We start from the raw sequence: 24,776 nt of genomic DNA, 5'->3' as shown, positions 1-24,776 counted from the left end.
AGAACACAAATAGCCTCAGCAATCTTGAAAAAGAAAAGTAAAGTGTGTGGTATCACACTTCCTGATATCAAGTTATACTACAAGGCCATTGTACTCAAAACAGTTTGGTACTGGCATAAGAACAGGCATATAGATCAATGGAACAGAACAGAGAACCCAGAAATAAACCCACACCTTTATGTACAATTGATATTTGACAAAGGAGGTAAGAGCATACAATGGAGTAAAGACAGTCTCTTTAACAAATGGCGTTGGAAAAATTGAACAGCTGCATACAAAAAAATTAAACTAGACCACCAACTTACACTATTCACAAAAATAAACTCAAAATGGATAAAAGACTTAAATGTAAGTTGTAAAACCATAAGCATCTTAGAAGAAAACATAGGCAGTAAGCTCTCCGACATCTCTCACAGCAATATATTTGCCGATTTATCTCCATGGGCAAGTAACATAAAGGACAGGATGAACTTATGGGAGTATATCAAACTAAAAAGCTTTTGCACAGCTAAAGACAATAAGAACAGAATAAAAAGACAAACCATACAATGGGAGAACATATTCAACAATACATCTGATAAGGGGTTAATAACCAAAATTTATAAAGAACTTGTACAACTCAACATCAGGAAGATAAACAATCCAATAAAAAAATGAGAAGAAATGAATAGACACTTCTCCAAAGAGGACATACCAATGGCCAATAGGCAGATGACAAAATGTTCAACATCACTAATCATTAGAGAAATGTAAATTAAAACCACAATGAGATATCACCTCACACCTGTCAGAATGGCACTCATTAACAAAACACATAATAAGTGCTGGCAGATGTGGAGAAAAGGGAACCCTCCTGCACTGCTGGTGGGAATGCAGACTGGTGCAGCCACTGTGGAGAACAGTATGGAGATTCCTCAAAAAATTGAAAATGAAACTGCCTTTGACCCAGTCATCCCACTTTTAGGAATATATCCTAAGAATACCAAATCATTGTTTCAAAAGAAGAAATGCACCCCCATGTTTATTGCAGCATTGTTTACAATAGCCATGATCTGGAAACAGCCCAAGTGTCCATCAGTGGACGAGTGGATTAAAAAGCAGTGGTACATATACACAATGGAATACTATGCGGCCATGAAAAGGAAGGAAATCTTACCTTTTGCAACAACATGGATGGACCTGGACTCTATATATTATGCTAAGTGAAATAAGCTAGTCAGAGAAAGAAAAATATCATATGTCTTCACTCATCTGAGTAATCCAATGAACAGTGTGAACTGAGGAGTGGAATAGAGACAGAGGCAGGAACAAAGAGACCAGAGGGAAAGCAGACAGAGGGAAAGGGGATGAAAGGATGGGATCACAGAAGGGAAAGTGATTGGTGAAATTATATATATGTAACACAGCATTATAGAGAGCAAAAAAGCAAATCCTGGAGGGAAGGAGGGAAGGCATTGAGGGGAGGGGGGCAAGGGGGATGTTGAGGGGAACATGGGCGTGGGGTGGTGTACTGGGTGGGACACTCGAATCTATGTAAACACAATAAATTAAAATTGAATGAATGAATGAATGAATGAATGAATAGAGAAAAAAATAATCTGGACTGACATTTTCAGAAGAGAGGGATTTAGAATGAATCAAGCATTTATTTTATGCTTGGCATTCTGCTAAGCACTTTACCATGGTAAGTGTTTATATATTTGAATTATTTCATTTTGAAATGAAGAAACGAGAACCTTCTCTGGAGAAAATGACTGTCCTAAAGTCAAATAATTACCAAGTGGCAGAGCTAGGAGGTGTTCAGTGAAAAGGGCATGTTTACAAAGTGGCCCCATCCTGACCAGGTGGTAGCTCAGAGCATTGGACTGGGATGCAGAGGATTCTGGTTCAAAACCCCGAGATCACCAGCTTGAGTGTGGGGTCACTGGCTTGAGCATGGGATCATAGACATGACCCCATCGTCGCTGGCTTGAGCCCAAAGGTCACTGGCTTGAAGCCCAAAGTCACTGGCTTCAGCAAGGGGGTCATTGGCTGTGCTGTAGCCCCCCAGTCAAGGCACATATGAGAAAGCAATTCAGGAAACACTAAGGACACTAAGGAGCCACAACGAAGAATTGATGCTTCTCATCTCTCTCCCTTCCTGTCTGTCTGTCCCTCTCTCTCTCTCTGTCTCTGTCACAAAAACAAACAACAAAAAAAACACCTCAGGTTCATATTTTTAACTATTACACTATGTTGTACTTCAACTTATTAGTATTCTACTAGTCCAAATCAGTGATATTCAATCGATTTATGATTTCTTTGAAGAGAGATTGAACATAGTTATGGCCCTGGCCGGTTGGCTCAGTGGTAGAGCATCGGCCTGGCGTGCGGGGGACCTGGGTTCGATTCCCGGCCAGGACACATAGGAGAAGCGCCCATTTGCTTCTCCACCCCCCCCCTTCCTCTCTGTCTCTCTCTTCCCCTCCCGCAGCCAAGGCTCCATTGGAGCAAAGATGGCCCGGGCGCTGGGGATGGCTCCTTGGCCTCTGCCCCAGGTGCTAGAGTGGCTCTGGTCATGGCAGAGCGACGCCCCGGAGGGGCAGAGCATCGCCCCCTGGTGGGCAGAGCATCGCCCCTGGTGGGCGTGCCAGGTGGATCCCGGTCGGTCGGGCACATGCGGAAGTCTGTCTGACTGTCTCTCCCCGTTTCCAGCTTCAGAAAAATACAAAAAAAAAAAAAAAAAAGAAATATATAGAGTTTTGAAACATAGATCCAAATCAGCCATTTTCAACATTTTTCATCTCATGGCACACATACACTAATTACTAAAAAATTTTTTGCCAATCTGACAAAAAAAAGTGTAATTTTGATACATTCACACCTGATGGCTATTGTTGTGTTAATTGTCTTTTTTTTTTTTTTTTTTTTTTTGACAATGTAAGGGAAAAGAGGTCAGTGTCCCTGACTAGTCAGGTAGTACATGTTTTAAAAATTCTTACAACATACATGGTTGAAAATTGCTCCTCTAAATACATGCAGCATCCAACATTATTTAATATAGAAGATTGACATAGAGAGATTGAAGGGTTATGTCTTTAGAGATTGTTTTCTAGTTATTGCTATCTAATGGTGAAGGTTATACAGTAGTTGCTTTTTCTGTCATTTGGTACTCTACTCCAATTTCTATTTCTTTAAATTCTATTCTCTCTTTTTACTTTTGTAAAATCACCTAATCATTTTTCTTCCTACTGTTAGGCAATAGTTCAATCTTGTTAGCAGACATTTCTTCCAACTGTTCCTTAAATGTTGCCCCTAAGAACGCTGATCTTTTGATTTTCTTTGCTACTTTCCCTGGAAGAAGTTGATAGCCAGGGCTTCAGTGAATACAAATTTATGTCTTAAACCTGTAACTCCATCCGAGGATTTCTAAATATACATATATGTCCTACCTCACATTGTACATTTCCACTTACCTGTCTTATAGGTATCTCCTTCTATTACCCAATTCCCTCTCTCCCCTTCTTCCCCCTCTCTTTTATTTTTCCTCTTACCAACATAACTAGTTAAATAATTCACCGTCCTATTCAGTAATAGGTTTTAAGACCATACAGGAACGTGGACCCAGCTGGGCACTCACACTGAAATTATATTTGTCTGCATATTCTTACCTCCATCATTCCACAAGCCTCTACCATTCTCCTGGTTGCCTAAATTGGAAATTTAATCATCTTAACTTCATCTTCTTTTTCTATGTAATCATGAAAGAAAATCAAATGCTTATAGTACAAGGCTGAAAATTTTATGAGAACAGATTTCAGATTCTGTCCAATGCTTTCTTTTCTAGTATCAATATTCTTAACACATAGTAGGTAATTAGTTAATATTTATTGAGCAGAATAATCCTTGAATCACTATAAAATCTATTGTTTCACTTGAAACCAACATTTCAGTTCTTCCTAATATGACACCTTTCTTAAAATGTATTAATATTAATAAAGAAAGAATAGCTGTAGCATTTAATAAGTAGTTACTATATAGTGGGTAATTTAATAGAAATACCCATGCTTATTAAGCTCTTAAAATGCATTATCACATAGCAACTTATTTTCAGATGGTAAAATCGAGACAGACTAAGCCAATGGTTCAAAGTTACAAAGCTAGTCAATGTGAGAGCTGTGACTTGAGGTCAGGTATTTTTTAATCCATTGCCTGTTATTTTGACCAAAAAAGAAGAAAAAAATGGGCCCTTCCTTCCCTGTGTATCTATTTATATATATAATTATAAGAATCAATTTTTTTTAAGCTGAAAAGATCTTACTGGGCTTAGCTCCTTATTGGTAGATTCATCTTGGTCTTTGCAGTTTGTCTACCTGAGTCTTGGGACAGAATCAGTAATGAGTGACAAGAAGTATGGAAGAGGACAGAGGAGAGGAGTGGGGAAATATTAAATACTTTGACAATTTTTGCCTAGAATTATGAGCATCTGTATAAGTGGAGTCAAAATAAAAGATGTGTGATGTTCCATTTTATATGTGTTCAGACAAATGTTATTCCAACTGTGGGAGTGCTCAGGTGCGTTAGCAATCCCAGGTCTTAACACATATGACAGGATATAATACTTTATTGTATAGCCAGCTGTTGTGATAAGAGACAAAAATGATGTAAAAAGAGTAAGAGAAAATGATGAAGACAGAGAAATGACTATAGAGATACAGAAAGGTAGTAAGAAACCAATGAATTTGTTCCAACCTGTATGGTTATGCGGAAATCTGTAAGGTATAACTTTAATAATGGATTTAATTTCCCACAAATACACCAAGCTCACATAGGTAAATAATGTTGCATGCTTTTTTCAAATGCCATTTTTTAGTCTTTTGTTGTGTGTGTGTGACAGAGACAGAAAGAGAGAGAGGGACAGATAGGGCAGACAGACAGGAAGGGAGGTAGATGAGAAGCATCAATTCTTTGTTGTGGCACCTTAGTTGTTCATTGATTGCTTTCTCATATGTGCCTTGATTGCGGGCTACAGCAGAGCGAGTGACCCCTTGCTCAAGCCAGTGACTTTGGGCTCAAGCCAGCAACCTTGGGCTTTAAGCTAGCAACCTTTGGGCTCAAGCCAGTGACCATGGGGTCATTTCTGTGATCCTACGTTCAAGCCAACAACCCCGCACTCGGTGAGCCCACACTCAAACCAGCAACCTCGGGGTTTCAAACCTGGGTCCTCTGTGACTCAGTCTGATATTTTATCCACTGCTAGCTTTTAATCAGGCCAGTTTTTAGTCTTGAATGATGTAATGTGTTCCTATTCCCCATATCTGCTCTCTAACTTACCAAATAAATAAATAGATAAACAGGTTTTCCCATCAGTATCAGGAACTTACTCAAATTTTTAATTTGAAATAGTTAAAACCTGATGTTCACGTCTTCAACCTTTCTTGGTTCTAGAATTGTCATTCTAAATGCTTAATTAAATACTTTTTTTAGATAGAAAAAAAGCATACTGAAGGCAAATACTCTTTTCTCGTTTGATAACTGAAGAAAACTAGGAAAAAAGTATAGCTGACTGGGATGTGAACACAATTCTCCAAACTTTTAGGTTCACCATGAACTTAAAACAGCCTATGGAAACTTTAACAATTTCAGCCCTGGCCGAATAACTTGGTTGGTTAGAGTGTCATTCCAAAGCACAGAGGTCGCTGGTTCCATCCCTCATCAGGGCACAAACAGGAACAGATCAATGTTTCTCTGTTCTCTCTCTCTCTCTCTTTCTCTTTTTCTCTCTGTATTTCTCTGCCTTCCAGCCTTCCTTTCTCTCTCTCTTCCTCTCTCCCTCCTCCCTTCCTACTCTCTAAAATCAATAAATAAAAATTTATTTTAAAAACTAACAATTTTATTAAATATCATAAATGTAAGATGTATATTCTTCCTGTCTAGGTGATTTTATTCAATAAGTGAGTTGGTTTTTTTTTATTAATTAAGTAGGAGGCATGGAAGCAGAGAGACAGATTCCTGTATGTGCCCCAACCAGGATCCACCTGGCAAGCCCTTTATGTTGCGATACTATGCTGATCTGGGGTGTTGCTCCATTGCTCAGCAACCAAGCTATTTTAGCACCTGAGGCGAGGCCATGGAGCCATCCTCAGTACACAGAGCCAGCTTACTCAAACCAGCCTTGGCTGCAGGAAGGAAAAGGGGGAGGGAGAGGAGTGGAGAAGCAGATGGTCGCTTCTCCTGTGTGCCCTGACTGGGAATTGAAGCTGTGATTTCTACACACCAGGCCATCGCTCTACTGCTGAACCAACCATGGCCAATAAGTGAGTTTAAATACCTATTGGCCCTGGCCGCTTGGCTCAGTGGTAGAGCGTTGGCCTGGCGTGCAGGAGTCCCAGGTTCGATTCCCGGCCAGGGCACACAGGAGAGGCGCCCATTTGCTTCTCCACCCCTCCCCCTCTTCTTCCTCTCTGTCTCTCTCTTCCCCTCCCGCAGCCAAGGCTCCATTGGAGCAAAGTTGGCCCGGGCGCTGAGGATGGCTCTGTGGCCTCTGCCTCAGGTGCTAGAATGGCTCTGATTGCGGTAGAGCGATGCCCCAAGATGGGCAGAGCATTGCCCCCTGGTGGGCATGCTGGGTGGATCCTGGTTGGGCGCGTGCGGGAGTCTGTCTGACTGCCTCCTGTTTCCAACTTCGGAAAATACAAAAAAAAATAAACCTGTTATGTGAAGAAAATTTTGTTAGTTTATTGTGAAGAATAAAATGTAATATAATATATGGCTCCTGAATTAAAGGAAGATTTTTATTCTCTTGAAAAAGCAGGACACGCACATAATAAAAGCTATAAAACAACTATTATGAATACCAGGGTCTTCTATTCAATAGATATAATTCTTTGGAGGCAAGAATGGAAATGGCTTTGGCTCAAAGAATATTAGGAGATTTGGCCCTGGCCAGTTGGCTCAGTGGTAGAGTGTTGGCCCAGCATGTGGATGTTCCTGGTTCAATTCCTGGTCAGGTCACACAGGAGAAGCACCCATCTCCTTCCCCAGCCTCTCCCTCTCCCTCTCCCTCTCTCGCTTCTCTCTCTCTCTCTCTCTCTCTCTTCTCTCTCTCTTTCCCTCCTACAGCCATGGCTCAATTGGAACAAGTTGGCTCTAGGTGCCGAGGATGGCTCCATGCCTTCTGCCTCAGGCACTAGGAAGAGCTCGGTTGCTGAGCAATAGAGCAATGCCCCAAATGGGCAGAGCATCATTTCCTAGTGGGCTTGCCAGGTGGATGCTGGTCAGGGCATATGAGAGAGTCTGTCTCTGCCTCCCTTCCCTCACTGAATTAAATAAATAATAAATAAATAAATAAAATATCAGAAGATTTTACTCATGTTGATCATGGGTACTGAGTTATAAATAAATAGACACCCATGAGTCAGAAACAAATATTTTATTCAATGGTACTTCACAATCCTTTTTTAATTATGGTCTTCCAATTTTAATATTAACCAGAGAGGAAAATATAACAACCTTTATAAGTTTTGCAGAATTCTTTATCTTGGTCTTTTATCTTCCTCTGAACTCTCTGCACCTTAAGATATTCATATCTTCAGCATAAATATCTCAACAAATACCAAAAATATATACAGATTCCACACATTAATTAAAGCAGTGATTCATGGCTTTGCTTAAACACAGAGATCATCTGTGTGCAGATTACTGGGGTTACATTTAACCTATTGTATTATCTATTGCTGTGTTATAATATCACCACAAACTTAGAAGCTTCAAACACATTTATTATCTCACCATCTCTGTTGGTCAGGAATCCAAGAACAGCTTAGCTGAGTCCTTTGCTTCTGGGTCTCTTACAAGGCAGCAATCAAGGTTTTAGTTTAGACAGATGTCTCATCTGAGGCTTGACTGGGGAAATATTTGCTTCCAGGTTTATATGCTTGTTGGCAAGGTACAGCTTCTTACTGGCTGTGGATCAGAGCCTATCTTCAGTTCCTTGTCATATGGTCCTCTCCATCTGGCAGCTTGTTTCATCAAAGCCAACAAAGTAGAGTGTCTATAGAGTCTGCTAGCAAGACAGAAGTTATAATCTTACATATAACACAATCATGGAAGTGATAGTTCACCACATTTGCTCTGTTCTGTTGGTTAAAAGCAAGATGTAGGTGGGTCCTGTCTACACTCAGACAGAAAGGATTATATAAAAGTGTGACTACTAGGAGATGGGGGTAATTAGGGGGCTATCAAAGACTCTATTTGCCATATGTATTAAATCCAAATGTCAACCCTGGCTGATTGGCTCAGTGGTAGAGTGTAGGTCCAGTGTGTGGATGTCCTGGTTCAATTCCCAGTCAGGGCACGCAGGAGAAGCAACCATTTGCTTCTCCTCCACCTCTCCCCACACTCTTCCTCTTCTCTCTTCCCCTTTTTCTCTTCCCCTTCTCTCTTCCCCTTCTCTCTTTCCCTCTTCTCTTTCCCTCCTCTCTTCCTGTCCCACAGCTATGGTTCAATTGGTTCAAATGCCTTGGCCTCAGGCACTGAGAATAGCTCCATGAAACCTCTGCCTCAGGTGCTAAAAATAGCTTGGTTGCAAGCATGGCTCCAGATGGGCAAAGCTTGGCCCTAGGCAGGGGTTGCTGGGTGGATCCCAGTCAGGGTGCATGCAGGATTCTGTCTCTCTATCTCCCCTCCTTGCACTTGGGAAAGAAAATTAATGCCCTTTCTTGGAATTTATGTTTTGTAACTTGTACCCAGTTACCAAGTGATTCTTATAATTAGGCAGTCTTGGGAAAAGATGAAAGTTAAAGCAAAAGAGATGCAGGTTTTCTCACTGACCTGAATTTACTAGAAATGGACTTTTGGATCTTGGAATTTGCAGCTTCTACAGAATCACAAGGAAGTGAGATCCAGTTCATTGTCTAGAATGCATCCTCCAAACCCAAGCATAATTCTATAAGTCACTATGGCATTAAGTGAAAATGATCAAAAATTATACAAATGTTCTTATACTTTATTGAGTGTATTGCAAAGCCTATAGAAAGAAATTCTCACTATAGGAGAAGGTTTTATATGTTAGATGTAGCCTAAACTAGACATTGGTGAATGAATAGGATTTGGAGGGGGAGAGTGAAGAATAAGAGGTAGTGGGAATAAGTATCAGAGGGAGACCTCATGACAGTCTTTCTGGAGGAAGTGTTTGTGCTTTTATGTAGGGAGTGTGCATGGTTATTTTGGGAGGGAAGTGAATCTGAGCCAGAGAACCTTGTGACATAACCATTGAAAGATCTATGTGTGAGGGTCCCCAGTCCAAATAAGACAATCAAAGCTCAAAAGGAAGGAAATGGTGAATCAAAGATAGAGCTCTGTTTTTAAAAGTATGATTTACAAAAAGGTAGTCAATGTATAAGAATAGAACTAGGGACATTCGTGGACCATCTGTTGTAGATATCAGTGCAGAATTTTGACAGAAACAAAGGCTGGCATATATTCATGCAAAGACACCTCTGCTGAACTCTTTTACAGTTTCATCTGACAGTATAACACAAAATTATGAATTAATTTTTATAATAAAAGCAAGTGTACATATTGGCTAAATATAATGTTAGAATAGGAATATTTTGCAGGGGTACCTGGATTTATTTGGGCGCATATTAGACTATCACCAGTGAGTACCCTACTAGTATTCAAGTAACAAAGTAACATCCCCTAACACACAGGGTAAATGATAATATCAAATGATATATTATTAACATTGGAGGTATTAACTAGATAACTACACTTATCCAGAAATACCTTGTCTTTTTTTCTCTAAGTGGAATGGATTGGAGGAGATAGTGTTGGATTTGTAGCATAACAGTAGAGGATATTTTCCTGGCTTTTTACCACCTAGTGTGGGTCACCCTCAACTTCATCGTCTGTAAAAGGGGGCAACAGTGCCCCTGATGACCTCCCAGAGTTCTCACAATAATCATATATGATTCTTTATTTTTTTAATAAATTTTTATTAATTTTAATGGGGTGACATTAATAAATCAGGGTACATATGTTCAAAGAAAACATCTTGAGGTTATCTTATAGTACTTTAAACATGCATGCCATTTTACTTTTCAGTGTATTTTTATTTTTTAAGCATGAGCCAAAATAAACATTACTTATTTTTGTTATTAAAGTACAGTAAAAATTATACAGACTTGTTATCTGTTTTGCATTTTTATCATATATATTAAGATAAACCATTAATCAGAATTTTTAGGCAGCAGAAACCTCACATTTTTACATTTGACAAATATTTTTATTTCTAATGCTTTACTCCATTTTTCATGTTCTGTACACAGAAGCAATTATTTGTTTAATCCTTGCAAGATAAAAAAATCATTACTTGCCAAACCAAATAGTGTAGTTTATAGATGATGGATATATACAATAATCATTGCAAATTACACTTGGAAACACGGGTCTTTGGAAGCAGAAGTATAGCAGGCTGTCAGCACACTAACAAAGTTTGCATTCATCTATTTCTGCAGCTTACATCTTGTTTTATACCTTGGACAAGAACATACCCATTGATGACTGGATTATGGAAACAATTAGTGGTGATCGGCTCACTCATCAAATTATGGATCTCAACCTCGACACTATGTATTACTTTCGAATTCAAGCACGGAATGTGAAAGGTGTAGGGCCCCTCTCTGATCCCATCCTCTTCAGGACCCTGAAAGGTTGGCCCTTTTTTCTACTATTTTCTTTCTTTTCTGATGGGATTGTTATGAGACAGTTTTGGAGTCTATGTTAGAAACTGCCCTATACCATCTCTGTTGGCAGCGTGACTACAGTGGACATTTAAAAAAAATTAAAATGCAAATTAAAATCACAATGAGCTATTACCTCACACCTGTTAGAATGGCCATATCATCAAAAAGACAAGAGATAACAAAATGCTGGGATGGAGGTGGAGGAAAGGGAATGGGAACCCTATACATTGTTGATGGGAAAGGAAATTTAGTGGAGCCACTATGAAAAACAGTATGGAAGTTACTTAAAAAATTAAAAGTAGAGCTACTATGTGATACATCCAGCATGGATGGTATAGGACAGATTTTTTGTTATGAGAGCCAGGGGTTGGGGAGAGGGTGAATTGCAGGAAGGAAGTCAAAAGGTACAAACTTCCAGTGATAAGAAAAATAAGTACGAAGGATGTAATGTTAAGCACAATGACTACAGTTTACATTGCTGTATAATGTAGAGGAAAGTTGCTAAGTGAATATACCCTAAGAGTTCTCATCACAAGGAGAATTATTTTTTTTAATTTTTATTGTATTTGAGATGATTACATGAACTAAACCTATTGTTATAATCATTTCACTATATATGTAAATCAGACCCTCATACCATACACATTAAACTTAGACCATGATACATGTCAATTATTTCTTAATCAATCTAGGAAAAATAAGAAAAAATTAATAATGAATTAAAATGTATCTTTCAAGTCTGAAAACTAGCATGTCAAAAAGTGATCTATTGTATCACTACATTTTCTGCCTTTCCTAGGAGGCAGACAGTTTAACAACTTTTTCTCATTTATAATCCTTTTGGAATTTTATATTGATTTTATATATATAAATTGGTCCCATTCAAAATATAATGAAACTCTGTAGCCATTTTATATAAAGGGAAATTTTAAAAAGCACTGAATTATGTGAATGGCGTACTCTTGCCAACTTCAAATATTTCTTTTGGGAACTATTGTCCTTCTGTATTAAAGGATATTTTGATATGACAAGACAGAAAACATCAAACAAAATGCATGTGTTTATTTTAAGGATCAAGGTCAGCGACAATGAAAAAAAAATTGCAGAATGATTGGAAGAAAACCCATATGCTCACAAGAATAAAAATCAGCATTCAATTTAAGGATAGTTAAATGTTTATACAGAAAAATACTAAAACCCAGGAAAAGTAACTACATCAAAATAACCGTCATATACATTTTTTTTAAAAAAGATGGCTATTACTCTTCTGGAGGACAAATGGTTTCAGGAGCCTCTGTTACTCAGCAATGGAAAATAATTCAAATGTTGCATAGTTGGTATTTAAAGATAGATAGTTAAGGCATGATGGTCCTGTTCTAAGGAGGGATACATGGTTCTTAAATCTGTGACCACATTATGCTTCTATATCTGGCTGAGAAACTTGATACTACATGATGGCTAACAACTGAAAAATTAGAAACACATGTCTGACATTTCACCCAGTCATGTGACATACTAAAAGGAAGAGTTTGTTCTAAAACTTTACAATCTATTTCCCAATTCTCCTAGGAAAGGTAACCTAATCAATAGTGGACTTTTGAATTCTGTGAGTGAACTATTCAAAAGCCGGATTTGGTGACAGCTAATGTGAGGTTTTGCCAGGATCACACAAACAAGCATTCAGCCGGATCCTGCATGACAGTTCTTAACGACAGAGTAGAAGCTGGGAGGGAGGCAGGAGGGAAGGAGCTAATCTTTGTCTATCCAGGTTTTTAGGACTTCATGTCTAAATCAGGTTTCACTCCAAATGAGCAATCGAAAGGAAACTGGTTATCCATTTTGTGGGAGCATGAAATGTAACTAGATAATGTTTCACAAATGCTTCGTCTTTATCTACAGACAAGTGCCAAATTAATTTCATGCTCTCAATGTGTGCCAACTGAGCTCAGGGAGGGCTTAAAAATGACTTAAGGCATCCAAATGTAGTAAGCAGCGGAATGATGAGTTATCACAGGAATTACAGGCCCACACTGATCATCATCCTGTGGATTGTTTAATGAACTCTATCTCATTTGGTACTGTTTACCCTAACTACCCTAACTCATCTATTAAATGATCTTCAGAATTAAAAACAAATTCGGGAATTTGTTATAAGTCATAGCAGTCCAAAAGAATCAGTTCTGATATCCTAATTGGGATATTTAATATTGTTACCCGAACTGTGTCATGCTACATTAATAGCTAATTAAATTTTTTAAACAAATCTTGTTCATATATAGCGAACTAAATAATAGATGTTTTGAGTGCACCATAAATTACTTAGAAATATTTATATTGCCTGTCTTGATCAATAGTTGATATTGTACGTGCATGTATCTTAACATGTCACCTACAATGGCAAATGTTGCAAGGTAAATCAATTACTCATCATGAGAGATATGAAGCCACAATAAACCAAACCTACGCTAAATACATAGAATCACACTATTGCTCCCTGATTTAAGATTTTCATTTTCCAAAGCTGCTTCAAAACATAAAGCCTCTGTGCACCAGAGTGTGTCTTTATTCGACAGAAGTGAAGGTTTACCTGTTATCTTGAAGCTGGGAAATTCATAGTAGACTACTGAGTAACAGGCAAGTGCTTTATACAACCACGCCCCCCAAGGCAGGTGTCCACAGCTTCAAATTCTTTCATATTCTGTCTTTGCAAAGATAAACACATTTTCCGCTAGAGACTAGAGTTTTGTCATTTTTGGTTTTAGGCACTTTCCAGAGAGGTATAGGAAACTCAATCAATAATCACCAGTTAATTAAAAAAAGACATTTATAATTAAAAATGGGATTAAGTTATTATACTCTTATGTACATTGTATATGTGATGTATCTGTCTCTTTTCTTGAAATGTTAATTAAAAGACTCTTGAACTTGATTCTCTGACCCCATAGGACTCTGCAAATACCTACCTCCCTTCCATAAACCTTCCTCATTACAATACCCGCACACTGTCGAACCCTTGGGAGATAAATGAGTCACATCTATCTCTGTCTATCACATGGGTTGTTTTTTTCAGTAAAGTAAGTTTCTTCATGTTGGCCTGTCAGTGAATAGGGAAGAAGGATGGAGTAGACCAGTGAGGATTTCTGTGGAAGGCTGGAGCCATCTCCTACATGTAGACTCATGGTGTGTTCTCTGGGCATCCTTACTCATCATTCTGAAATGTGCATTTCTCCCATCCAAAATATAGAATGGAAAGCTCTGTACCAGAATAAAATAGCACAAAAAGCTTTAATCTTCAAAGTATTTTGTGACAAAATACATAATTTTCTTGACAAATGACAGGAGCCATTAAGAAACCTAGGTACAAATTTCAATATGTACTTTTAAGCCATTATTTGCCTTTAATAGCAAAAAGTAACTATTAGAATATATTTGGTACTTGTTGGGAAATATTATTTAGTAGATAACCTTTCTTGAGTCATTTGAAGTTTCTCAAGTTGTATTTAGTCCAGATTTGCTAACACAAAAACAAATCCATAAGATAAAATAGTTGTCAGATTGTCCACAATAACAAACAGCTAGTGCTCAACTTATGACCACGATTGGTTCCGACAGACTGGTCGTAACATGATTTGATCGTAAGTTGAGTAGGCTATATGTACAGTACTGTGAAATGATGTTATAAAAATCTTTAAGTCATATTTTATCATAATTTTCTTTCATTATTGTTATATATCATAATTTTCTTTGTTCATTTTATGCCATTTGTATCATCTCTACACCATTTTCTTATTTTTACATTCATCAGGTTTAAGTAAAACACTGCATTACCAGTACAGCTGGTTTAATATTTGGAAAGACAATTTCCTCTTGGTAGACATCTTGGGAGGGGTTTGATGAAAAATATCCAAGACACAAAACACAAATTGCTGTACCGAGTCTGAGATAACAGTTGAAATGGTGCACGCAGAGCTGGTACTGCTGCCGGAAGCTGGTCCGCGCTGTCCTACACCCAGTTGGGCAACGCTTACACTGCCAGATGCAGAGCAGTCGTGGCTAGCAATTGTGGTCGTAAAGTCAAATGGTCATAAGTTTGCATAGGTCGTAAGTCGATCAATATTTGTACATTTATTTGTCACTTGCTAAAAAATTGCTTAAACTACAGATAATGCATGTATATAATTAAAGACAAAGGGAGAGATAAAAAATGAAAATGAGATGAGATTTTTAAAAATATTATTCTGAATAGTTTTTTCCTAAACATGTGATGCTGATTATGGTAGTTTCTCAAGTGTATCTTTCTGACTACTAAATGTTTACCTTTCCTAGATTGTGTGGTTACATATGATCCTCACATATCTTTCCTCATTCTTATTGTAAAAACAATATGCCATTTCCTATAATATAGTGTCCATCCCTAAAAGCTAAATTAGGTTCCTATCCCTGTGTATAAAGTACAATTAATTCAGTTGCCTATCAAAAGCACCTTTCATCAACAACCCCCTAATACTAATAAAATGTATTTTGAGGAGTCTTTAGTCTTCAATGAGAAATGGGAAAGAAAATCAAGACAGAATTTAAATTATAATGATTAGCTTAGAGAAGATTAGATTAGATGGCCTGGAGAATTTTTGAAAATGTTTAATCTTGAGAAGATACAAAGGCATTTATAAAATTTATATAAAGTTTGGAAAATCTTAATGTAATAAGCATTTTTTGGTATACTATTTTTCAAAGAGTCATGAAGAATTCAGTCTACTTTTTATTAAGATACCTTTTCTAGTTTACCCTTTTTCCTTGAATATGTCTACATATTACTTTAACATAAAAGAAATAGTAAGTGATCTCTTTTGGAAATTTATTCTTTTATGGTGTGACATTATGAACCATTATTCATCTTAAAGAGGCTTTTGTTAACAGCATCCTTAAGTATTAAGATTCTGTGCATTCTTTTGGACAAAGATTTGTGTTCTTTAATTTAGAAAAGAAAGGGCTACCACCTGTAGGACTTTAGGTTATTTTTCAGACAATGATGATGGCTTTGCAATGAAACTGCCACACATAATGAAAGAACTGACCAGGTGATAGGTTGCGACTCATGGGCATGCTATTAATTTTTTTCTCTTTGTGAATTTAACTGGGGCATATACAAGAAGCTAATCGGCAAGTGTAGGGGCCTGTGTGGCAAGCTTGACTGCAATTCAGTGAGTTAAATATGTTCAGAAGACTCAAAACTGAAAGATAATCAAGGAGAGATGATATAATTCTAATTGATGGAGACTTACAAAGAGCTACATTGGTCAAAATGTTGTATCACAATTTCTAGAAAAGCAATGATACTAGAGATTTACTTCCTATATAGTTATATCTGGTTAACAGAAAATAAGCTGCCTTTTGAAGATATTTAGAGATATTTTAAATTTAAAACAAAAACAAACATAAATACAAACAATAGACTAGTGGTTACCAGAAAGGACAAGAGGTGGGGAAGGGCAAAATATTGTAAAGGGGGTCAAATATAGGGTGATGGGTGGAAATCAGACTTTTGGTGGTGAGCACACTATAGTGTGTATAGATATCTAATTATAATGTATACCTGAAACTTTTATAATATTATTAACCAATGTACCTCAGTAAAAGTAAAAAATAACAAGGAAAATAAAGTCATTTTTCAAGAACATTATTCATTACTCAACTGAAGTGAACACCTCAAGAATTTTCTTCACAAGGTCTAAAAATTTATCAAACCATTCAAATTAAGCCATATTCATGATATTTTATTATTTTACCCTATTCAAGTGAGAATTGGTTAAGTTTCCTTTTTTGTACAAATAAAAAGAAAGTGAATACAAGCAAATAGTTTTCTTAAGACATTGATAATTACTTGGTAAATGCATGCATTTTTACTGTTATTGTATCTTTAATTAAACTTGTATGATAATTATTCTGAGTTTATTTTTAGAGGAATGTGAAAATTAACATATTTTAAGGACACATTTATACAACAAAAACATTTTCAGTTTTTCCTCTAATTATTTTAATAGAAATAATTACATTATCCTTGATTTCTTTTCAATTTAATTTCATTATGGCATTGACCTTGATATGAGAACTTGCTAAGAAAATCTCTTGATTTGAAATGTCAGCTTTCTTGCTGGGAATTGTCAAAATCTAACAATATTTCTTTTTCCCCCACAGTGGAACACCCTGACAAAATGGCTAATGACCAAGGTATGGTGGCTCAATCTGTCATTTTTTCCCCCTCCTTGAATCAATCCTGTCTATAAGACATGTCAGTTATTATTTTGTACTTCTCTTTTCACCTGGCCAATACACCTGATGAAGCCAACTCTGGCGTGATAATTAATCTTGTTAATGAAGTTCTGCTTGGATGGGGCTGAGACTCTGATAGGAAATGTAAATTTTCCTGAGAGGAAATTGTTTTGTCTCTATTCTGAAGGACCAATTAAAATGTCAAGTTTCTTTGTATGAAATAAATTTTTAGTCTGTGTGTGCACTTCTGAACAATTCATATTAAGTATAATTAAGCTCAGCATAATTTTCAAGCTACTCTTGCACCCTATTTCATGAGCGGTGGATTAAAGTTCTGTAGCTCTATAGAGAAAACCCATAAATCTTGCGTGGTTTTCCTCTGCAATGAGCTTCTTGCAATGGATGAAAACAAAGTTAGGTCAACTCTTTTAGGGCATTGCTCTTGTTCATTTTGAAGCCCGAGAGCTCTCATTCCTTGAATCAGAAGCTGAATTGACTTGGAGTATTTTATCCTCTTTCCACTCTTTTGCTGAAAGCTGGCTTGTATGGAGAAATGGGGATAGTTTTACACAAAGAAAAATGGCGATAAATAAGAATTATCCATCATCAACTCATAGGTAGATAGGAATTTGCTATTGCCATGATTCGTAGAGTGAAAAATTAGAATTCCATTATTTTTACACTAAGGATGATTAGTAGAATGCTAGAGGAGAAAATGAGTAGTTTGTGAGTTTAATTTTCTTTTTTCTTTTTTTGAGGTGTCATATTCTTTATAGAAGGAAGAGTTTGATGATACTTATAACTGGTTATACTCACTGTTGGTATTTGTTGGTCCAGAATCTATAGCTTGTGTGTTTGTTTTCTGTTTTAGTCATTTACAGTCAGCAGAACCTATCTGCAACCATCATGTCTCATAAGGCTCTATGTTGTTGATTTGGGGAAAACATTCTTTTTGAAAAGAATACTTATTATCTTTTGACAAATATTAAGCATTTGTGGTTAGTAGGGCTCACTAACAACAGAAAGTTGCCTGTATGAGTGGTATTTTATTTTAATTTTTTGGAGAGACAGGAAAAGAGAGAGAGAGGCAGAGGGAGAGGCAGATAGAAACAGAGTCAGAGAGAGAAACATCAATTTGTTGTTTTACTTATTTATGCATTCACTAGTTGATTCTTGTATGTGCCCTGACCAGGGATCGAACTGGCAACATTGGCTTATCAGCAGGACATTATAACCAGTTGAGCTAACTGGCCAGGGCCTCATGTGTGGTATTTTAGTCAATGATCCTGTGTTCAGGTTTAACTCTGAGTCTTTATACCATGCCTCTGCTTATGAGAATATGGCTAGGGTTTCACATGGAGAGTAACAGAAATGACAGATGTACAGAAATGTCTACCCAGGGTTAACAATTCCATTAATTGCCTACTGCTTCTGCTTACTTCCACTTAAAATATGTTCATAAGATCAATATCTACCAAATAGTAAGATCTGTAAAACTGTTACTGATGAGTAATCATCAGTTAGTATATATTTACTTAGGTAAATTAAATATTAGTGCTGGTCAAATCTGAAGCTGGAATAATTAACAGAAGTGATTTTATTATTTAAGTTACAAAATTGTTAAAACAACCTCTCATATCTTTTTTAACTTAAATGAATTTGGAACTTCTATAGGCATATAACTCCTAATTTTTGAAATTATATTTAGGAAATATATATATGTGTATGTGTGTTTATATATATTTATAAGTGTGTACAAATATATATGTATAAGTGTGTATAAATATATATATAGAGAAAGATTATATATATAATAGAGAGAGAGAGAAGCCACTTGGGTAATGAAATGCTCAAACTTCTCTATAAAAGGATTTCTAGTTGTCTCTGGACTCCTTTTCATTGTTTTTTGCTGTTATTTTGAATAAACTGTTTTTTAAATATTATTTAAGCTACCAAAATATATTTTGTAAAAGAAGAGAGACTAAATTATTCTCCAGTTGCTTACACACACTCTTGATGGATTTTACTCAGATTTTCAGTTTGACACTGTAATCTGTCAATTATCAGAAACAAAAGGAATTCCCAGAAATTATCGCCATTGACTGAGTCAGTTAATATCATTGGGCAATTGTTCTTTTTCTCCTTCTAACATTACTTAGAAATAGTCTGCCGCATATTATACCACATGGTACCTTAATCAATCACAGCTGGTATACAGTTGATCAAAATGATAGGGTCAATGTTATATAATTCAATGGTTATAAGTAATATCTTTACATTTTTATAAAGAAGGCATAAAAATTTTTCTGGTCATCAAAAGCTTTTTCTAAACAAAAACAGTCATCTGGGTTGATGACCAAGTATATGAAAAATTACCCAGAGAAAATATCCCTCTAAGATTGATGAAAACAGTAGGGAGAAACTGCCCTGTTTCCACTCTCGGCACATAGCGGACCAGTTGAATATGCTTTACTGTGCCTGCTGTTAGACCAATTTGCCCCTTCCCACAGCTAAATGATCCCACTTTTTGTCATATTTATGACAGGTTCTAAATTTCTGTTGAGAGAAAATTTCCTCTAAGAGAGAATTTTAGCACCCTGAGTCAAAGTTAACTCTGCAAAGATGAACCCTGCATAGACTTTATCCTATATGAGAGAAAATGAGAAAATTTTAGATTGTTTTTAAAAAAAAACCTTTGTAGGCTTGGTCATAGTAACTTTTTCTCGTATTCAAAAATCTGCCCTGGAGAACATTAATGTGAAAAGAAAAAGTCAGATATATTTGAATCAGTTGTGGATTTGAGGGAAATACTTTCTCCTGAGTGACAGTAGTAGACGTATTAAGTGACAGATTTTACATGGCTCTCTCTTTGCTATTCTCTGCTTGTAAATTGTTTCTCTCTAGTATGTATTTGCTAAACCCTCTAGTCTTAAGCTGCTCTATAATACCCCCTTTTCATAGACCCTTATCTCTCGTCCCACGTCTTAATTATTATTTTATTTTATTTTTCTCTTATAGGCACATGTGACCAAAGTAATTATGAGATTTTAGAGATGAACCAGTTTAATTTTTTGGAGGGTCAGGTAGGTTAGGGAAATTGTATGAGACCTGTGAAGCAGATGCTCAGTATTAGGGCTTTTTAAATCCATATTTTGGTAAAAACCCTGTCAATCCTTTGTGTCTAGATGGGCATGTATAATGTTAAAATGAACTCTTCTGAAGCTCTTATTGTCACTCCCTGTTCTAAGAGCTTAACATTAAATTAAGCTTTTGGATGAGCTATTGACTCATAATACTGTTAGAAAGATACTATTGCTGTCTCTATTTTGGAAAATGTTTAAGTGACTTGCCTATAAACACATAGCTAGCAAGTAGCATGGCCATGATTCAACTGGAGATAACTATGTTCCAAAAACCCTGCTTTAATAACTTTAGGTATATTCATTACACGTATGTTATACACACACACGTACACATAAACACACTTTTAATATATAGCTAAAAAGTTTCTGTATCTAAAATTTGTGTAAGGATAGTTTCTCAGTATCAGTCTTTCTTTCCCTGACTCTGTGAATAGTCTGAAATCAAAGCAAAGAGCTTTCAGTCTGATGTCACCTTGTAATGGGAACACACAGCACTGACTTTATATGATCCCAATAGTTCTTTATATCAGGAAACACAGGGAGGGTGCTAATTCCACTGTCATAGTCAGCTCAGGAGGCTGATATAAAATACCAAAGTTGGGCCAGATTATACAACAGAAATTGATTTTCTCACAGTTCTGGAGGCCGAAAGTCACATTAAGGTCTGGCCATAAGAGGTCTGGCCCTAGCCTGACCAGGCGGTGGCGCAGTGGATAGAGCGTCGGACTGGGACGCAGAGGACTCAGGTTCAAAACCCCAAGTTTGTCAGCTTGAGTGCAGGCTCATCTGGTTTGAGTGAGGCTCACCAGCTTGAGCCCAAGGTTGCTGTCTTGAGCAAGGGGTCACTTGGTCTGCTGTAACCCCCGGTCAAAGCACATATGAGAAAGCAATCAATGAACAACTAAGGTGCCACAACGAAAAATTGATGCTTCTCATCTCTCTCCCTTCCTGTTTGTCTGCCCCTATCTGTCCCTCTTTCTGTCTGTCTCTATCACACACACACACACACACACACACACACACGTAGCTCTGGTCCTGGATTGCAGACATCTCCCTTGATGTGTTTGTCCTCAAGTGGCAGGCAAAGCATGAGCTCTCTCAAGTCTCCTCTTATAAGGACACTAATCCTATTGGATTAGGGCTCCGTCCTTATGACCTCATTTAACCTTAATTTCTTCCATAAAGGCCCATATCTCTAAACATAGTCACATTGGGTATTAGAAATTTATCATATAAAATTAGGGTTTGGGGGAAACCCAAGTCAAGTTTATAGCATCCATTTTCAAAAGGAAAATTGTTCTTTCTTTCACTGATTATCTTCCCAGGTTTTCAGATGAGAAAGCAGAAGGTGATGTTTTGCCAAGTGTCAAAAAAATATAGTTGTGAACAGAGTTGGAACCCAGACATGTTTCTCTCTGACTCTCAGAGTATATAGTCTTTCCACTGCAGATTGCTGTGATACTTATAAAAAAATGGCTTTTGTTCTCCTACAATTAACTTGAACTTAAACTTTTTAGAGCTTCTCAGAGATGCATTTATGAAAGTCTGTTGTTTTGGGATTGCAATAAGGATAGTTATAATTATGAAATATGATAAATTCTCAAAAATTATTGTTAGATCAAACTTTTAATCTTAAAAGATTGTTTTTATCAATACATCCTTATATTCTATTAATCTTCAAATAATGAACTTGAGTTTGAAGTGTTTATGAGTAAAAATTGGTCATTCTTAACCAGAGCATCAAAATGGGATTGTATGCCCCAAAGGCTAGTTACATCCTGCCACCATGTATGACCTCCTATGTGACTTTCGACATGCACTAACCTCTCTCAGTATACTGACTGTAAAACAATGACTTCAGCCCAAATTATCTCTTAGGTTTTTTTTCAAGATTTAAGATGATCAAGTTTTAGGATTGGCCCTGGCCAGTTGGCTGAGCAGTAGAGCGTCAGCCTGGTGTATGGATGTCTCGGATATGATTCCCAGTCAGGACACACAGGAGAAGAGTCCGTCTGCTTTTCCACCACTCCCCCTCTCCCTCTTGCTTCTCTCTCTCTCTTCCCCTCTTGCAGCCATGGCTCAATTGGAGCGAATTGGCCCTGGGCACTAAGAATGGCTCCATGGCCTCACCTCAGGCACTAAGAAGAGCTTGGTTGCTGAGCAATGGAGCTACACCCCAGATGCATAGAGCATCACCTCCTTGTGGGCTTGCAGGGTGGATCCTGGTTAGGGCGCATGCATGCATCTGTCTCTGCCTCCCCTCTTCTCAGTGAATAAAAATTAAAAAATAAGTAAAAATTAATTTAAAAAGAAGTTTTAGGATTGGTGTTAGAATAAAAAACTTAAGCATAGCATCTTGCATAGCATAACACTTCACGGTTTTAGCATTCCTGTGATACGTCACTCCTCTGGGCACTGTACATGTCCTATCATATTTAATTCTCATAACATTCCTACAGATGTAGAAAATGAAACACAGAGAAATTAAAATTTGCCCAAACTCTCACAGTATGTAAGTGGCTAGGGCAAGATGCACTCCCAGGCTAACTAACCTGAGAATCTCTTCTCTGAACTACTGAATAGTTTCTGGAAATGCAGTGAGTTAATTGACTCCTACTTTGTTATCAGGAAGTAAAACCTAAATGGCTTCATGTAAGTTCACCTGGTTTTAAGGCCTTGCCTTTTCTCAGTAGGGTGTTCAGGCAAGGTGCTTAACACTACACCTGCCATTTTACACACCAATGGCTTTAACCTCATAAATAAACAGAATAAAAATGTAAATTGTTTCCAATTTCAGGAAAATTAGGGTTTTCAAGACAGTCTGGTCAACCTTGGAATTTAGTTAATGTGTAATCCAAACTGCAAGATTTGGATTAAAGCAGCAGGGCTGATATTTGAAAAATTGAAACCCTTTACATCTTTTGGTGGAAGACATTTCATTGGAAATTAAAACCTCCTTTGCCCCACGATTGTGCATAGTTTTAACTCACTTTACTATTCAAGTGCTTGTTTCATCCCTTTGGAAAAGTAGTTCTCACCGGTGCTTTTCTCAAGTCAAAAATTTGCATCTTAGAAATTATGACAGATGGAAAAGTAGCAAAAAAAAAAAAAGACCAGTGTGCTTTTAATAAATCATTTGGGGGTACTTTAGTGTGTTTCCAGCAAGCAGTCATGTAATAGCTGCTTCAGTCAACCTCTCAGGAGTTTTTATGTTCTAATAGGTAACTTTGAAAGAAAACAACATGCTCACTGCTCATAAGAATTGATGCAATTCATGGGATAATTATAACTTTCTAAGACCTGAAAGGTAGATGTTTTTGTTAACAAGACCTCCAAAAGAATTTTGAAATTAGTTCTTTTTGTAAGATACATAGTGTTGTTGAATGTGCTTCTTTGCTGTAGACATTAGTCAAATACCAGCTTCCTAACTGTATTCTCTGCCCACTTCTATCTGTCCCAGACTCTACCTCTTGAATTTTCATTCTGAAACACAGGTGGTTCACTGCTGCTTACAGAATGAAGTCAGTTCTTTGACATCAAGGCCCAGGCTATCTGACCCCAACTCCCCCCTTCTAGCCTCATAACCAGTATATCCCTCCATATATATCACAGTTCATCAGTAAAAATCCACAGATCATTCTGGGGAAACTTCGTTTTTACAGCTTCGTGCTCTAACTGGTACCATTCCATCCAGCTTTTATTTCTTTTCCAGATAAAGACTTCATCTTCCTTTCCCAGTTTCTACTTAATTTTCAAGAAGCTTTTCTTTTCTTTCTAGTCTTTTATTCTGCTGTGTATCCCTAACATCTGACTTATCCATTGCCATATTATCCAGTCTTTAATGTTTGCTATTTATAGTCGCAAACTCTTGGCCAGGTTGTAAATCCCTTGATGGCAGATGACTGGTCTGATTCACCTGGTTATTTCCTTCCTCCCATTTCTAATTCTGTCCAGTTTCTAACTGTGAATGGATCATATCATTGATGCCAGATAAGTGTTTGCTGAAGTGAATTATGCCACAGATCTATTGGGAAGCAGCAGTCACAGAAGAATCTAGAAAAATAGACTTTACCATCTAATCAAAAGTATAGTTTGGAGAACCCAAAAGGAATAGTGCTTATGACTGTAGAGACTGCATGTTACTGACCTTGGGGGATAGGAAAAAGATGTGAAACCATCTTTCCAATAGGGAAAAGTATCTTCAATATTCATCTATCAAATTAAAGCTCAACAGAAAAACAAGTTCTCTGTGACCGAGGAAATAGTGGTCCCATTCATAGAAAAGTCTGACCTTGTGTGCCTTTTTCTTGACCTCCACCCTTCCTGTCATTTCTTGTTAGCATAATATTTAAAGATTTGCATCTCAAAGCTGCTTGTAATTCTGAGAACAGAAAGGAGAAGCTTGGAACCACTAAGTGCTGATGAGATTTTGAAATTTCGAATGTGCTATCTGAGCAGAATTGTACTCACTTTTGACAACTGGCTGGTAACTGTACCTAGCCCCATGCTGCAGGTGACAAAGCACAGGAAAGGAGCACAGCTCCGGGGGTCCAGTGTAAAGAAGCATGTGATATGATTGAGGGGTATACAAACACTCTCAGCCCAGTTTGGAAAACATGACATGCTACATCATGAG

At 37.2% G+C, this 24,776-nt stretch overlaps 1 protein-coding gene across 1 annotated transcript in view; it reads left to right on the top strand.

Moving 5' to 3' along the window:
* DCC (DCC netrin 1 receptor) overlaps positions 1 to 24,776 on the top strand; it is a 1,139,534-nt gene that overhangs the window by 1,013,908 nt on the left and 100,850 nt on the right. The window contains exons 20-21 of the mRNA XM_066352289.1: positions 10,500 to 10,694; positions 16,923 to 16,955. Of these exons, the coding sequence (XP_066208386.1) occupies positions 10,500 to 10,694; positions 16,923 to 16,955 (228 nt within the window). The remainder of the gene's footprint in view (positions 1 to 10,499; positions 10,695 to 16,922; positions 16,956 to 24,776) is intronic.

The sequence above is a fragment of the Saccopteryx leptura genome, chromosome 11 (assembly GCF_036850995.1).
Source record: "Saccopteryx leptura isolate mSacLep1 chromosome 11, mSacLep1_pri_phased_curated, whole genome shotgun sequence".
NCBI lineage: Eukaryota > Metazoa > Chordata > Mammalia > Chiroptera > Emballonuridae > Saccopteryx > Saccopteryx leptura.
This window is presented reverse-complemented; position numbering and strand designations above follow the sequence as displayed.